Source organism: Dendrobates tinctorius, unplaced genomic scaffold (genome assembly GCF_039654945.1).
Source record: "Dendrobates tinctorius isolate UK_male_01 unplaced genomic scaffold, ASM3965494v1 ptg000075l, whole genome shotgun sequence".
In the NCBI taxonomy this organism is placed as follows: Eukaryota; Metazoa; Chordata; class Amphibia; order Anura; family Dendrobatidae; genus Dendrobates; species Dendrobates tinctorius.
In genome coordinates, this window is record NW_027361743.1 from 21,115,455 (window position 1) to 21,133,102 (window position 17,648).

General features: G+C 43.3%; 1 protein-coding gene across 18 annotated transcripts in view; it reads right to left on the reverse strand.

The window, feature by feature from the left end:
- PARP4 (poly(ADP-ribose) polymerase family member 4) overlaps positions 1-17,648 on the reverse strand; it is a 278,533-nt gene that overhangs the window by 168,176 nt on the left and 92,709 nt on the right. For 17 of the 18 annotated variants that reach the window (XM_073583087.1, XM_073583086.1, XM_073583085.1 and 14 more), the window contains exons 29-30: positions 16,601-16,696; positions 13,837-13,959 (exon numbers count right to left, since the gene is read on the reverse strand). In XM_073583087.1, the coding sequence (XP_073439188.1) occupies positions 13,837-13,959; positions 16,601-16,696 (219 nt within the window). The remainder of the gene's footprint in view (positions 1-13,836; positions 13,960-16,600; positions 16,697-17,648) is intronic. The other variant, XM_073583072.1, reaches the window with a different exon arrangement.

The following is a 17,648-nucleotide window of genomic DNA, read 5'->3' on the forward strand; positions in this document are numbered from 1 at the left end:
CTCTCTAGTTCCGTCAGGTTGGATGGTGAATGTTGGTGGACAGCCATTTTCAGGTCTCTCCAGAGATGCTCAATTGGGTTTAGGTCAGGGCTCTGGCTGGGCCAGTCAAGAATGGTCACAGAGTTGGTTGTTCTGAAGCCACTCCATTGTTTTTAAACCTTGTTTTTATTGAATACAAGAAAAAATATTACCTACAGATATCAATGCAAGCATTATTTAAGGCATATATATCAAACCATATATGCTAGAGATTGCATTGAATCATAGGACAATAGGTCAAAACAAACACAAAGAACCAGGGAGGGAAAAAAGGGAGGGAAAGGAAAGGAGGGGGGGGCATGTCGGGATCAGGTATAATTTTTACCCATTAGACACATCCTGTGTGTCCAACTTTAATCTCAGGACCCACTGCCACCAAGGTACACCCCAAACACCTAGTGTCTCTCTGCAGTAGCTATTCCAGAGACATCACTGCACAGGTGCCTCCCCAGTAGTAGCCACACTTGGTACCAGACCGTAGGCTAAAAACAAGTGCTAATGTCATTTTGAATACGTTGTGGAAGAAGAGAGATGAAGTTTTCCCAAATTTCAAAAGAGGCCTGCACCCCTCCCTCCCTATGCAAGGAGCCCTCCACCCAATCCATCTGAAGGAGAAACGGCAGTTTTTCTAGAAAGATCTTGAAAGGAGGGGCATGGTCATGGATCTATGTCTGCAAAATGGCCTTAGTACCAGCTGCTGCCACCAAGTGCAGTAGTTTACGGGCCCCTGGATGAGCAAGTATATTTATCTGGCTTTAAATATCCAAATATGGCCCATAAGGGTTCATCGGGAGCAAAGTTTGTCAGATGTGCGGTGGTGGATTGCCGTATTTTCTCCCAGAATAGGTCGATGACTGGGCATGCCCACAGGCAGTGAAACAGATTGGCTTCTGGGGTATGCCATTTAAAACAGTTGGAAGTTGTGTACTGCCCCATTCTATGACCCTTTTGCGGAGTTAGGTAGGATCCGTGACAGATTTTCAGTCTCATTTCTAATAAACTAGCTGAGGGGAGGAATTTATAGGCTTGATCTAGAGCTCTCAGGATGGCGTTGCAAGACAAACTGGAGTCTTCGGTCTACCATTTCTTTAGCGGAAATTGGGATTGTTCATAATCCAGGGCTACACGGATGAATTATTAGTTAGTTGCTATTTGGCCAGAAGAAGAATTAGGTTTAGTGAGCCGTCTATGCAAGGATGGTCTCAATTCGTGTTCGGAAAGATGTGTTAGTATTTTTGTTACATAACTTTTACCTTGCAAGTATTGGAAGGGAGGGAATATGGCATTGGGATATTTAGATTGTAATTCCTCTATTGAGTACATACGTCATTCCTCGGGGTGGACTAATCATTTAATAGATGTTGTACCTTGAGAGTACCACTGGCAGAAGATGGGGTGAGAGCGTCCTTCCTGAAAGTGGGGGTTACCAATGAGTGGGAGAAGAGTATTGATGGAGGCTGAAGAATGTCAAACCGTTTGTCAAATAGTGGCATCAAAAGTTTCATGTGTAGAGTCTTGTGTAGTGGACTCAGAGCAGCTAGACAGTGGAGACAGCTGCGGTGGAGTTGAATTGTTGTACACTTGTTATATAGGTGATGGAGAGGCGGGTTGGTGACGTGAGTTTTTAGCAGATTGTTTAGGTGGTTTCAAGGTGGGTCTGGTTTTGTGCATTGTAGATAGCGAATACGCGTTGAGTGACGTAGACACCTGCGAACGGGAAAACCTCTGCTTGGGTTTTTATTAAGTATCTGTCCATTACAACTGCCCACAATCAGGGAGAGGCAGCTGGTCAGTGGGCAGTAGAAGGAGCAATTAAATTAAGAGGTTATAGGCCGCAGTGAGCTAGGGAGTAGGAAGACTGTCGCAATTCGATTATAGTATCATAGTCCCAGAAGTGGGGGGCTAAGCAGATGAGTAGTGGCGTACATTTGTCAAATATATCTTCAGGTAGCAAGCAAGAGGAGAGTTGTCCATTCGTTGGGTGTCGTGTTTGGCCTTGGTCTCAATGTCTCTGTTACAGTCGGCAGAGGTGATCATCAAGAAAACTACCCCAGCACCTCAGCCCGCTCCACAGGCTCTTCCTTTGCAATGTCGTGTGAACCACACACAAGGTCTCCGGAAAGAGAAAGAAAAGAAACTTCAACTCTACTCCTGAAAGATAGCGGTTCTGAGGTTCTTATACACAGTCATTCTGATTCCCCGCCTATAGTGGTGATATTCAATAGACCGGGTTATATAGGCAGGAGCTAATTTAAAAGGCGGTCACACTGGGAGTCCCGCTTCCGGAAGTCTGCCAGGAGTCCCTTATTTAATAGAGATATACATCAAGAGTGGTAGGTACAAATTGTGCTGTTTATCAGCCAGTAGGTGGCAGCGGAGTACCACCTCCGCCCAAACTTTAATATTATGTTCAGTAGTAAAGGTATATCCAGCCACTGTGGCCTATTAGGAGAATTGTGAGAGAGTCCAAAGGCTTTTATAAAGAGGATTCAGAGATGTAATACAAATATTGTCCAAACAGTTATGTTTCCCCTTTAAATGATTGTTCTCTTAGGTATAGAAGTCACAGTTAAGCCTCTCCTCTGTCCATTCTTTCTTCCCCCCCCTCTTCCCTCGATGCAAGGCCCCCTCTCCACCAATTCAGTCCACAACGATCATATATAGGGAACAGTCAGTGTTCGTGTGCCCCGTAAGCCCCTGCCAGGGAGCAGACCCCATACCTGCAGTTTCAGGCTCCCAGAGCGCCGCAGGGCCTCGCCTCCAAGACGGCACCGGCCACGAGGAGCAACCCCAGGACGCCGCGGCAGCAGCCTCCACCAGGGTGAGTTCAGATCCCGTTCCAGGGGGGGAATTCAGCGTGGGAGACTGAGCTCTCCGGCAGCGTGCAATTCCGCTGCGGCCTCCGAAGAAGAGTAGATCTCCGTCCCGACAGGGGGAAGGGGGGAAGCCGGCAGCGTGCCGCAGGGGCCTACACCGCCGGGACCACAACAACCAGGGCCTCGCGGGGTACAGGGGGAAGGGGACTCCACGGGACAGCCGCGTCTCCCATACCTCCACACTCGTCGTCACTGCCTCGGCGTCAGTGCTCCCAGGGAGAAAGCAGAGTGGGAAAACGGCGGTCCTCCACTTCTGGATAATCCCTCAGGGTCCTGTGAGGGGAAGGAATGTTGTCCCGCAGCCACCAGGTCAGCTCCAGGGGGTTAAGAGGGTCACTAGTCCAGTCTGGGGGGGCAATGTGCATGAAATAGGGGTTTTTAGCTTCAATTTTATACTGGTTAGGCAGAAGCCCATAGGAAACACGTCCTCTCTCCAGGTCTGCCAGGCCACGTCCCCTCCATTGTTATTTTAGATGTGTGCTTAGGGTCATTGTCTTGTTGGAAGGGGAACCTTCGGCCAAGTCTGAGGTCCAGAGCTCTCTGGAAGAGGTTTTCATCCGGGATATGTCTGTATTTGGCCGCATTCATGTTTCCTTCAATTGCAACCAGTTGTCCTGTCCTTGCAGCTGAAAAACACCCCCATAGCATGATACTGCCACCACCATGTTTCACTGTTGAGATTGTATTGGGCAGGTGATGAGCAGTGCCTGGTTTTCTCCACATATACCGCTTAGAATTATCACCAATAAGTTCTATCTTCGTCTCATCAGACCAGAGAATCTTATTTCTTATAGTCTTGGAGTCCTTCAAGTGTTTTGTAGCAAACTCTATGCGGGCTTTCATATGTCTTGCACATAGGAGAGGTTTCCGTCGGGCCACTCTGCCATAAAGGCCCAACTGGTGGAGGGCTGCAGTGATAGTTGACTTTGTGGAACTTTCTCCCATCTCCCTACTGCATCTGTGGAGCTCAGTCACAATGATCTTGGGGTTCTTCTTTACATCTCCATCTCTCACCAATGTTCTTCTCCCACGATTGCTCAGTTTGGCTGGACGGCCAGGTCTAGGAAGACTTCTGGTGGTCCCAAACTTCTTCCATTTAAGGATTATAGAGGCCACTGTGCTCTTAGGACCCTTGAGTACTGCAGAAATTCTTTTGTGACCTTGGCCAGATCTATGCCTTGTCACAATTCTGTCTCTGAGCTCCTTGGCCAGTCCCTTTGACCTCATGATTCTCATTTGGTCTGACATGCACTGTGAGGTCTTATATAGACAGGTGTGTGCCTTTACAAATCAAGTCCTATCATTTTTTTTTTTTTTTAAATCAGATGATTTTTATTTAAAAATTGTCAGCATGAAACTTTGACAATACATTTAACTTTAGCATATACTGTAATATAAACCATGTTCAACCTGACAGGCGATATAACTGTACTTACATCCTAAATCCCCCACCCTCCCCCCATCCACCCTAACCCCATCCCTTTAAATCATTGCACTTATCACACACCATGTCACATTTTGAATCTTTTTCCGAGACAGCCACTTAAGATCCCTGTTTAAAGTACCAACACAGAGGGTCAAGGGCATGTAGGTAGATGCATTCTTTCTCTCATAAGAGCCTCCGAAGCCAGGCCTGGGTGCTCCATCCAGCCACCCCACACATTCTCAAACTGCATGTGTTGACCTCTTTTCGCATATATGTTCTGTTCCATCAAAACAATAAAGTTAACCTTATTAATCAGTTCCTGTCTAACTGGCAGTTTGTCATCTAACCAGTGGGTCGCAATGAGCTTTCTGGCAGCATATAGGATTCTGGCTATGGTCAGCTTCCCCCACTCATCAACTGCAATATCCTCCATGCATCCCAATACACACGTCAGCGGGTTCCTTATAAGATCCACTCCCATTACCTCCTGAGTCAAATTAAGTGTTTGTACCCAAAAGTTCTGTAGGGCAGGGAAGGATCACATCATATGTAGGAGATCTGCCCCATCCTCAGAGCAACGCGGGCAGCAAGAATCCACCCTCAGGCCTGCCCTCTTCATCCAGACCGGGGTCCTGTATACCCTAAAGTGTTAGGTAGAGTTGGGAGACTCTCCTGGCTTCACTCATAGAGACCTTGGGGATGAATTGTAATACGCTCTCCCACTGAGAGTCCGAGATTGGTCGTCTTCCCATCTTTCTCTGGACTTAGCCGGGTGCCTTACTAGGAATGAATCCAAAAAACCCCTATATACGAGGGAGATAAAACCCTTAGTGCCCCTCAGTGACCCTATAAGATTCACCATCACATCTGATTGCACCACTATTCTTGATGTTTTAAGCTGTCGATCGACTGCATGCCGCAGCTGCAGATATTGAAAGAAGAGGGATTGACTCAGAGGGAACTCCCCCCTGATCTCGTCAAAAGTCTTAAGCATGCCGTCAACCAACAGTTGTGACACAAACTATATCCCGACCCTTCTCCATTGAGCAAATCCCCTCAGACGTATTAACTCCCCCAGTCTCGGATCAAACCAAACCGACGAAAAGCGCGTGAACTCCGTAATGCCCCTCCATTGTCTAACTCTTTGCCAAATCTTGTCCACCATAGCGATCGTCGGGAGCCTTTTAGGGTTCACCCGGAACCTACCAGCCTCTAGACTAGCCAGTAGCGGACCTCTGCCCACTATAAACTCAAGGACCTTCCCGGCCGATGTAGATTGAGTTGGCTCCCCCCACCCCACCATATGCTGACATTGGGATGACACATAATAAACCCACCGGTTTGCGATTGCCAGGCCCCCCTCCTCTTTTGACCTCTGTAGATGTTCAAGTTTAATGCATGCCCTACTACCCTTCCAGATCAAGTCCCGGAAAAGAGAATCAATCCGGTAGAATTTATTTTGCGCCAACCAGACAGGCGTATTATGAAGTATATATAGGAGCTGGGGCATGAGGATCATTTGTAATAAATTTGCTCTACCTGCCACAGACAGGAATAGTTTCTTCCATGCTCCAATTTTTTGTTGAAACTTATTGATAAGGGGGGTAAGATTGAGCCGTTCATATTCCTCCAATTTAGCTGAGACCACAATGCCCAAATATTTAAACTTCCTAACCACCCTCAAAGGGATCCCAGGGTCTAGCGTTAGGGGAGTAGCCGAGTCCACGGGAAGCAACACGGATTCATCCCAGTTGATAGTCAGTCCAGAAATAGAGCCAAATTTACCAATAACTGCCATAGCTGAACTCAGGGAGTCGCTCGGGTCAGCTAGAAACAGCGGTGTACCAGGGGTTAAAGGGAAGCATCGACAGGGAGGGGGCTCCCTCCGTGCATCCCTGAGCCCCAAACAGCAGCGCAATGTGCAGCGCTGCTGCGGGGGCTCCATCCCTGCAGGTCCCCGAATCCAAGATGGTGACGGGGACCTTCGTGGGCCTGCAGGGAGCTGGCTTCCTCATGCCTGCAAAGCGCAGGCAAGGAGGAAGCCTGCAGCAGTGCCTGTGACAGATCGCTGATCTGTCACAGTGATCTGTGATGTGACAGATCAGTGAACTGTCACATGACAGTTATGTCCCTCCTGGGACAATGTAATAAAGTTAAAAAAAAAAAAAGTGTAAAAATAATTTTTAAAAAATCGCTAAATAAATTAACAAAAATATTCCCTAATAAATTCATTTTTTGGAAATAAAAAAAAACAAAACAATAAAAGTACACATATTTGGTATTACCGCATCCGTAACGACCCGCCCTATAAAACTGTCCCATTAGTTAACCCCTTTAGTGAACCCCTTAAAAAATAAAAAACGAAGCAAAAAATAATGATTATCATACCGCCGAACAAAAAGTGTAATAACGCGCGATCAAAAAGACGCATATAAATATCCATGGTACCGCTGAAAACGTCATCTCGTCCCGCAAAAAACGAGCCGCCATACAGCATCATCAGCGAAAAAATAAAAATGTTATAGCTCACAGAATAAAACGATGCAAAAATAATTATTTTTTATATAAAATTGTTTTCATTGCATAAAAGTGCCAAAACATAAAAAAACGACCTAAATGAGGTATCGCTGTAACCGTACTGACCCAAAGAATAAAACCGTCTTATCAATTTTACCACACGCGGAACGGTGTAAACGCACCCCCCAAAAGAAATTCATGAAACGCTGGTTTTTGTTCATTCTGCGTCCCAAAAATCGGAATAAAAAGCGATCAAAAGATGTCACGTGCCCGAAAATGATACCAATAAAAACGTCAACTCATCCCGCAAAAAATAAGATCTCACATGACTCGGTGGGTCAAAATATGGAAAAATTATAGCTCTCAATATGTGGTGATGCAAAAACTATTTTTACAATAAAGTGTCTTTTAGCGTGTGACAGCTGCCAAAAATAAAAACCCGCCATAAATAGTAAATCAAACCCCCCGTTATCACCCCCTTAGTTAGGGAAAAATAAGAAAATTAAAAGAAAATGTATTTATTTCCATTTTCCCATTAGGGCTAGGGTTAGGGCTAGGGTTAGGGCTGAGATTAGGGTTAGGGGTGTGGTGGGGTTAGGGAGTTAGAATTGGGGGGTTTCCACTGTTTGGGCACATCAGGTGCTCTCCAAATGCAACATGGCGTCTGATCTCAATTCCAGCCAATTCTGCGTTGAAAAAGTCAAATGGTGCTCCTTCCCTTCCAAGCTCTGCCATGCGCCCTAACAGTGTTTTACCCCCACATATAGGGTATCAGCCTACTCAGGACAAATTGCAAAACAACTTTTGGGGTCCAATTTCTCCTGTTACCCGTAGGAAAATAAAAAATTGGGGGTAAAAATATAATTTTTGTGGAAAAAAATGATTTTTTCATTTTCACGCCCTGGCGTTATTAACTTCTGTGAAGCACTTGGGGGTTCAAAGCGCTCATCACACATCTAGATAAGTTCCTTGGGGGGTCTAGTTTCCGAAATGGGGTCACTTGTGGGGAGTTTTAATACAGTCATTATCCCAGTCCCCAGACCTGAATAACATTGAACATATGGGGATGATTTGAAGCGGGCTGTCCATGCTCGGCGACCATCAAACTTAACTGAACTGGAATTGTTTTGTAAACAGGAATGGTCACAAATACCTTCATCCAGGACCAGGAACTCATTAATAGCTACAGGAAGCGACTAGAGGCTGTTATTTTTGCAAAAGGAGGATCTACGAAATATTAATGTCACTTTTATGTTGAGGTGCCCATACTTTTGCACCGGTCAAATTTTGTTTAAATGCAGATTGCACATTTTCTGTTAGTACAATAAACCTCATTTGAATCCAGAAATATAACTGAGTCCATCAGTTATTAGATATATGAAACTGAAATAGCTGTTGCAAAAACCAAAATTGTTATAAAGAAAAAAGGTTAACATTAATAGGGGTGCCCAAACTTTTACATATGACTGTAGTTTAGGTACATCAGGGGCTCTCCAAAAGCAACATGACACCCGCAGACCATTCCATCAAAGTCTGCATTCCAAAACGTCACTACTTCCCTTCCGAGCCCCACCGTGTGCCCAAACAGTAGTTTTCTCCCACATATGGGGTATCAGCGTACTCAGGACAAATTGGACAACAACTTTTGGGGTCCAATTTCTCCTGTTACCCTTGGGAAAACAAAAAAATTGGTGACTAAAAGATCATGTTTGTTGAAAAAATACGATTTTTTTATTTTCACGCCCGGGCGTTATAAACTTCTGTGAAACACTAGGGGGTTCAAAGTGCTCACCACACATCTAGATAAGTTCCTTGGGGGGTCTAGTTTCCAAAATGGGGTCATTTGTGGGGGGTTTTCACTGTTTTGGTACATCAGGGGCTTTCCAAACGCGACATGATGTCCGATCTCAATTCCAGCCAAAAACATCAAATGGCGCTGCTTTCCTTCCGAACTCTGCCATGCGCCCAAATAGTGGTTTACCCCCTCATGTGGGGTATCAGCGCACTCAGGACAAATTGCACAATATCTTTTAGGGTCCTGTTACCCTTGGAAAAATAAGAATTGAGGGTGAAAAGATCATTTTTGTGGAAAAAATATGATTTTTTAATTGTACGGCTGTACGTTATAAACTTCTGTGAAGCCCTTGGGGGTTCAAAGTTCTCACCACACATCTAGATAAGTTCCTTGGGGGGTCTAGTTTCCAAAATGGGGTCACTTGTGGGGGGTTTCCACTGTTTAGGTACATCAGGGGCTCTCCAAACATGACATGGCGTCCGATCTGAATTCCAGCCAATTTTGCATTGAAAAAGTCAAACGGCGCTCCTTCCCTTCTGAGCTCTGCCATGCGCCGAAACAGTGGTTCCCCCCCCATATCAGGTATCAGCATACTCAGGACAAATTGCACAATAACTTTTGCAGTCCAATTTCTCCTGTTATCCTTGGTAAAATAAAAAAAATTGAACCTGAAGTATTTTTTTTGTGAAAAAAAGTTAAATGTTCATTTTTTTTTTTAAATATTCAAAAAATTCCTGTGACGCACCTGAAGGGTTAATAAACTTCTTGAATGTGGTTTTGAGCACCTTAAGGGGTGCAGTTTTTAGAATGGTGTCACTTTTGGGTATTTTCTGTCATATTAACCCCCGAAACTCACTTCAAATGTGAGGTGGTCCCTAAAAAAAATGGTTTTGTAAATTTTGTTGTAAAAATGAGGAATTGCTGGTCAACTTTTAACCCTTATAACTTCCTAACAAAAAAAAATTATGTTTCCTAAATTGTGCAGATGTAAAGTAGACATGTGGGAAATGTTATTTATTAACCATTTTTTTGCGATATGACTCTCTGATTTAAGGGCATAAAAATTAAAAGTTTGAAAATTGCAACATTTTCTAAATTTTCGCCAAATTTCGATTTTTTTTTAACAAATAAGCGCAAGTCATATCTAAGAAATTTTACCACTATCATGAAGTACAATATGTCACGAGAAAACAATGTCAGAATCAGCAGGATCCGTTGAAGCGTTCTAGAGTTATGACCTCATAAAATGACACTGGTCAGAATTGAAAAAATTGGCCCAGTCACGAAGGCAAAAACAAAGTGGCTTCAAATGTGATGTGGTCCGTAAAAATAAAAAGGTGTTGCAAAAATTAGAAATCGCTGGTCAACTTTTAACCCTTATAACTTCCTAACAAAGAAAAATTTTGGTTCCAAAATTGTGCTGATGTAAAGTAAACATGTGGGAAATGTTACTTATTAAGTTTTTTGTGTTCTGTATCTCTGTGATTTAAGGGTATGAAAATTCAAAGTTGGAAAATTGCGAAATTTTCAAAATTTTCCCCAAATTTCCATTTTTTTCACAAATAAACGCAAGTTATTTGAATTAAATTTTACCACTAACATGAAGTACAAAGTGTCACGAGAAAACAGTGTCAGAATCACCGGGATCCATGGAAGCGTTTCAGAATTATTACCTCATAAAGGGACAGTGGTCAGAATTGTAAAAATTGGCCCGGTCATGAACGTGCAAATCTCCCTTGGGGGTGAAGGGGTTAATAGGGCAAAAACTTTGATGGGAGAAGTGCTTCTTTAATGTTGAATGTAAGGTCCATCCATATATTTAAATATTAAGAACTGACCGTCACTTCAAAACAAAGAACAGGTGTGAACAGGTGCATACTAAAAGTAGCCATCTCCATATATGTGTGATTCAAACGAACCTGTCAACAGGGTTTAGCCCTATAAACTAAGGACATGGCGAAAATGGCGCTGTGGTGCTGATTAATATGATACCTGATGTGAAGGGATCTGCTCAGTGGTTGTTAAATACTTACCTTATGAGGCTTTCATAAAATGGCGTCTTGTGTGCTTCGGGGCAGGGTCTTCATCTCAGCCTCCTGTGCTTCTTGTGCAGGTTACAGATTATTCAGTGTCCTGCCTGTTGTGAGTTCATTTTTCCCTTCACTATTGAGGTCTGATGAACTCCCTCCTCTGGTGAAGGAAGGTAGTGAGGCTGATTATCAGACACCTGGGCAGCTAGATGATGACTGGGTGGCTGGAATTGAGGACTGGATATAAGGCTGCCGACGCCCTTCTTCCTGGCTGGTGATTTTCCTGCTGGATTTTTGGAGACCAGTCTGATTCCTGCATCTCAAAGCTAAGTTTTTCTGCTCTGCTTTGTACTCTTCTGTTTTGTTTTTTGTTTTGCCTTGTTTTTTGGGAGTTCTGCCATCCCCGGCCGGGGGTGAGCTGAATTCCATTTTTGTCTCTGATCTGTTGATCTTTTGCTCTGTCTTCAGAATATACCTGAGTGCTGATATAGTCTTTTGAAGCCTAGCGACTTCAGGGCCTGTTTTTCCTATCAGTCGGTTGGCTCATTTTGATAGGGTTTTTGCGGATGGCAGACAGCAGCTTTCCTATCCTGTCCTATGTAGTTAGCTTGGGCCCCATCATTTCCTCAACCTATCTTTCTATCTGTGGTAGTGTTTTCATCTTGCTTCACCGTCATTATATGTTGGGGGCTGCCTATTGCTTTGGGGTCTGCTCTGGGGCAGTTTAGTTTTTTCCCTTTCTGTCTTTAGGCTATCTAGTTCTCCGGCTGTGATCGAGGGGTCTAGGGCACCGTAGGAACCCCCCATGGCTACTGCTAGTTGTTGTGGATAGGTCCAGGGGTCTGCAATCCGATAGCTGCCAACCTCTCTGGTTTTTCTGGACTTAGCTGGTATTTTGTTTTTTCCTCCTTCGGTGACTCATCATAACAGAATCACCAGCCCTACCGCAGATCCTAGGGTACTCAATAGCAGGAGAGAATTGTAAAAAAGAAAAAAAAAAAAAAAAGTGTCAGAATTTTTTTTTTTTTTTTTTGTGTGCATATTTTTTCCTCTATATCTCTGAGGCCGTAGGGGGAATTTTTCTCTCAATGGAGATGAAGCAATTGTCTGATCGTTAGCTGGTATTTTGTTTTTTCCTCCTTCGGTGACTCATCATAACACCTGCCTTTTTAAAATTCAGCACCGCCACCATTATTGTGTGGGTGGCGCGTGGGCAGTGGGAGATGGCGTGCTGTGTATAGGACTTCAATAAAATGGCACCGGACGCGGCGCATGTGCAGATCAAGAGTTCGGCTCAGTTCAGAGTCGAAATCTCGAGATTTGTACACATAGGCTCTCTGACTGAGCACTTCACCCATCAGCTGATGGAGGTTTTAATCATAGCACAATCTTACCGACCCATATAAATGTAGGCTATCAGCCTATCGCCTTGTCGTGGCTGCTGGGCACACAAGAATTGGCCAATTTATGTGCCAAGTATCTTCATTTTAACTTTTTTCCTAGAGTAGTAATGCTACTCCAATTTCAAATATTTCATGTTTGCATACTATAGCTATAGTTACAGAGTGTAACTTTTATTTGTTAGTCATCCATATATTTAGTGGCTGTTTTGATGAGGAATAGCTGCAACATCCGCCTGGGGTGGCTTTTTTAAGGCCTGTTGCGTAACTGGCATTTACCATTTGCTATGAGAATTTGTAAATATATTGTATTTTTGTTTTCACAGATATTGATTATTATATGTCCATATCCCTTGAAGATCAATCCCTATGAACGGAATGGTCTTTGTGCAGGATTGAGGAGGCCCCTCGATATTTTCAGATTTGTGACCATGTCTTGTTTTACTTCAAATGTTTGGGCATCATTTTGAATGGCTGTTTTTTGAATATTTTGGTGAAATTGTGCTTTATTTGGTTGTCATTGGCCATGTGGGGATATATTTCCTTTTTTTCACCTCGATTTTGAGCAGTATTTTTAGATCTACATATGTGAAACTTTGTGAATTGTGCAATTTTGGCTTAACCTTATCAGGATGAAGATGAAGCTTTAAATGGATTATCCAGGCATATGGTGTTGACCTTTCTGCAAGATGATCAATAAGGATATGTGCACACGTTGCAGATTCTGCTGCGGACTCGCAGCGGATTTGGCCCTGCGGATCTGCAGCAGATCTGCAAGTGATGAACAGTATCATTTTAGCCAATGTAAAACAAAAAAAGCTGTGCACATGCTGCAGATTTTTCCGCACGGATTTTCTGCAAATTTGAATCCGCAGCATGTCACTTCTTTTGCGCAGATCTGCAGCGTTTTGACACCTGCTCCATTATAGGAATCCGCAGGTGTCAAAACGCAGGGGAGATCCGCACAAAATCTGCAGAAAATCCGCAGTAAATCTGCACTAAATCCGCAGGTAAAACGCAGGTCATTTTACCTGCGGATTTAGCTAAATCCGCAAAGAAAATTCCATAGCAATCCACAACATGTGCAAATACCCAGGGCCCACTCCCATTGATGATTTCCCCAGATGAACAAACGTCTTACTCGTACATCGGATGATTGACAGCCTGCTTAGTGAGGACAATATAATGCTGGTTCCCGATTATCGGCCAGTGTAAATGTACTGAGTAACTAGAATTTGGGGAGGTTTTTTTTTTATATGTTTTATGCCCTTTAATTCTGAGCAGATCTATGGAGGGACCAGGTACTGAGACCGTCAACTGGGTCTAATCAGTATTGTGGTTTCTGTCTGCAGTCCGATGGTGACTGGTAACAGACAACTATTCCCATCATGTCCTTACCATTGTTAAGGACATACTAGGAGTTGCATGTTTATGCAAAACAATTGTAAATTACGGGGATTGACCTGACAGTCCAACTGATTGCTTTCCCAAGCTTTGTGCTGCATCCATGTACTGGTGATGATGTAGGTGCAGTCTTCATGTACTAATGATGATACTATTTATGTATACATGTACTGAAGGTAGATATGTTGCTGTATTAATGAACTGATGGTGGTTTTGGTGCTGTATCCATGTTCTGATCGTGGTTCTGGTGCTGTATCCATGTTCTGATGGTGGTTCTGGTGCTGTATCTATGTTCTGATGGTGGTTCTGGTGTTGTATTTAAATGTTAATGAAGGTTCTTTTGACATACACTCACTACATCTTCTTCTTTATCAGCTGTAGATGACCAGTCCATATATGGCAGAATATCCACATTTTCTGCAGATATAATTTCAAGAACATTTGGTTCAATATCAATGTCTTCTTCTGCACTCTAAAAGATAAAGGAGAAACCTTTATTTTTCAAGTCATAGTATCACAATTTCAAAAACCTAGAAATGACGTAGAATACTGTTTCTCAATGGTGTGGCTGCTGTAGTTCTTGTATGTATGTATATATTGGCCATGAAATATGGGCAGCTGCACACTAAAGGGGCTGTCCAGGTCTGGGAAAAAAAAAGTCTACAATCACTCTATGTGACTGCAGACAGCCGAATCCTGATAACGTTTGGTGCTTCACAATTCCTCGTACTACCAGTGCGCATAGACGGTCCTGTGACCACAAGTATCCGATGTGTATACGTGCAGTCACATATCAACTAAATGTGTTTGAATTCTCTCAAAACAAGTGAAATTGCTGAAGCTCGATGAGACCAATTGGCACGCCATCTCAAGAAAATTGTATGCGGTCAGGTGAACATTTGCTCGTACTGGCAATACTGAGAAATTATCACTGTGTGCACACTGTAACTCTATCAAGATTCGGTGGTCTGCAGACTTTTGTCCCAAGCACAGATAACCCCTTTAAAATAATTCTATAGGAGTGCTGGCTTTGTCCTATGCTTTCTGCTTTGCTTCTCAAATGGGACAGATATAATAATCCTGTCTGATTTTTCAAAGTGCAAGCCAGGACTTGACAGTCTAAAAATCCATCAAATGTATTTAAAGGGGTTGTCCAGTCTTGGGGCTCAAGTCTGCACTCTCTCAGTCTGCAGACTTATGAATTCTGACAGCACGCACGGTGTGCGCTGTGAGGATTCTCTGGTGTCAGGAAAGGGCAGTCATATGACCACATGTATGTGATTTGCATACTTCCGAACAAATTACGACTAGACATATCCAGCCTTGCTCAATTCACATATATTGAGCGAGGATGGACACGTTTAGTTGGCATGTGACCAAATGAATACAAATCGCATTATGATCACGTGACTGCCTGTTCTTGGTACCGGAAAATTCTGACAGCTCGCAGTGAGCGCACTGTGAGGATTATTAAAGTCTGCAGACTTGAGCCCCAAGCTTGAAGTTGCTCATTGTGTATATTTTGACTAATCTGAATTTTCCTACACCTTTTGTATTCCATGAGGTTGGTGGAGTGGCTTAGTATACATTTTTTGCAAAAAACGTATCAACTAAATACCCTCGGGGGGGGCAAAAACAATGGTCCCTCTCAAGGCTATTAAAATCTTCCCTCACTTACCTGCTTTACCTCTCTGATGGACAAATTACCGCGGGAGCCCACAGAATTTTTTACAACGAATCAATCCCTTAAATTAACACCTACACCTCCCAAATTTTACACACAAACCCTCATCTAATTACTAGTGAAAGACATATAAAAAAAAACATGAAATGAAATGGTTTACTGTAGTAAACCATGTGTCATTTCATCTTGGGTTTTGGAATGATTTCAATGAAGCCGGCAAACGTTTTAGCGGCTATTCTGCTATATACTATATGAATTATATATATTAATATATGTGGGTCTCTATGACATGTGTGTATATATATATATATATATATATATATATAAATATAATGTATTCTATGTGTTCTATTCTTTCGTTTGTGTTTGAAAACCTGTCATTGGGATCCATTATACGTCCATTTTGCAAGCCTCCAACAAAATATCGGCAGACAGATGTCAAACGGATGCTTAGATGTGATAAAATCGCATCCTTGCTTGAAAATCGCATGAAACACGGATCACTGTTCATGAAATATTTGTGCGATTTTGGTCTGTCAAAATTGGACGGATTTTATCATGGTTGTGTGTGACTCCAGCCTAAGGCCGGTTTCACACGTCATGATATTTCCGGTAAAAGAAAAAAACGGTACCGGAGATATCCGTATCCCCGTGTCAATTTGCCACATTCGTGTGCTATCTGTGTGTCCATGTGCACCATCTGTGTGTGATCCGTGTGCTGTCCGTGTGTCCGAGTCAGTGTCAAACAATTTGTTTCAACGTTAACCCTATGACTTTTAAAACGCACACAGATGTACTGTTGAAACTACAGTAAACTTACTACATTTCCTATTTGTGAAGACCACAATCGGCCATTCAAAAATAACCTCCGACTGTGGAAAAAAAAAAGCAAAATGTGCTCAATGCTACACCTGTTATAGGAGTTGTCCACTACTCAACCACCTATTCTGAATGCCCCAAACAAGCTGAATAAAAAAAAAAACATGCTTACCTCCTTGACCAGCGCCTCTGAACCTGAAATGACTGCTACACCGCACAACTCAGGCCTGGGATTGCAACACAATAGCAAGCACCCGGGATGCAGTTGCCAGGGGAATGGTTGCTTTGAATACTATAAACTTCTCTTTTTTATTAAAAGGGGCTGACCAAGATTAGAAAAACATGGTTGCTCTTTTTTTTTTTTCTTCAGAAACAGCGCCACCCTTGACCATGGGTTAAGTCTGGTATTGCATCTCAACCCCATTCATGTGAATTGAGCTGTGCTACAATATTACGTACAAGCCAAGTCAAGGGGTGGCGCTGTTTCTTAAACAAGAAAGCCATGTTTTCTATTCCTAGACAACCCCTGTAATGATGGATTTTGCATGTTGTCTTTTCATAAACTTGGAAACCCCTCTTATGTTTTTTCTATGTTACATACGGTACTCACCCTTTTTTCCACGGCCACAAAACTTGTGAATTGAGTCACTATTGAGTATTCTATACTGAGCTGAATGATGGACGACTTCATCTCTTGCTTCTTCATCTGCATCAGGTAGAAAAAAAAATTCACAAAAACATAATATTTCGATCTGAAGAGCTAATATGGGTAGAGCTAATTAGCTAAGAGCTAATATGCCAGCTTTAAGTCCACGCTCTCTGCCGCAAAACAAACTTACTTTGCATCTCTAATATCCTCCCTGTCTCACAACCCTAAACAGCTCAACACTTTCAATTCTCTACTCCGTCCAACAGCACTTCCTCCCTCTCCTCTCATTTCTGCTGAAGACTTTGCCTCCTTCTTTAAGCAGAAGATTGATACGATCAGACAAAGCTTTGGCCAGCAGCCCCCAATGCCCCTCTTAGCCGCTCAGCCCTGTCCTGCAAAAGCCAGCTTCTCCACCATGACAGAAGATCAGCTCTCCACCCTTCTGTCAATATCACACCTCACCACTTGTGCCCTCGACCTACTCCCGTCCCGCCTCATCCCTAACTTGGCCACAGTCTTCATCCCAACTCTAACACACCTCTTCAACCTTTCACTATGGTGTCTTTCCCTCATCCTTCAAATATGCCTCAATCACACCCATCCTCAAAAAGCCCTCCCTTGACCCATCCTCTGTGTCTAACTATCGCCCGATATCTCTTCTCCCTTATGCCTCAAAACTACTGGAACAGCATGTATATCTTGAACTGTTCTCCCACCTCTCCTCCTGTTCCCTCTTTGACCGGTTACAATCTGACTTCCGACCGCATCACTCAACTGAAACTGCCCTAACTAAAGTCACTAACGACTTACTAACCACCAAGAGCAAACGACACTACTCTGTCCTCCTTCTCCTGGACCTGCCCTCTGCCTCCGACACCATGGACCATTCCCTCCTGCTACAGATTCTCTCATCTCTTGGCATCACAGACTTGGCCCTATCCTGGATCTCATCATACCTAACCTCCTCACCTCGCCCCCTGTCTGTCGGTGTTCCTCAAGGTTCAGTCCT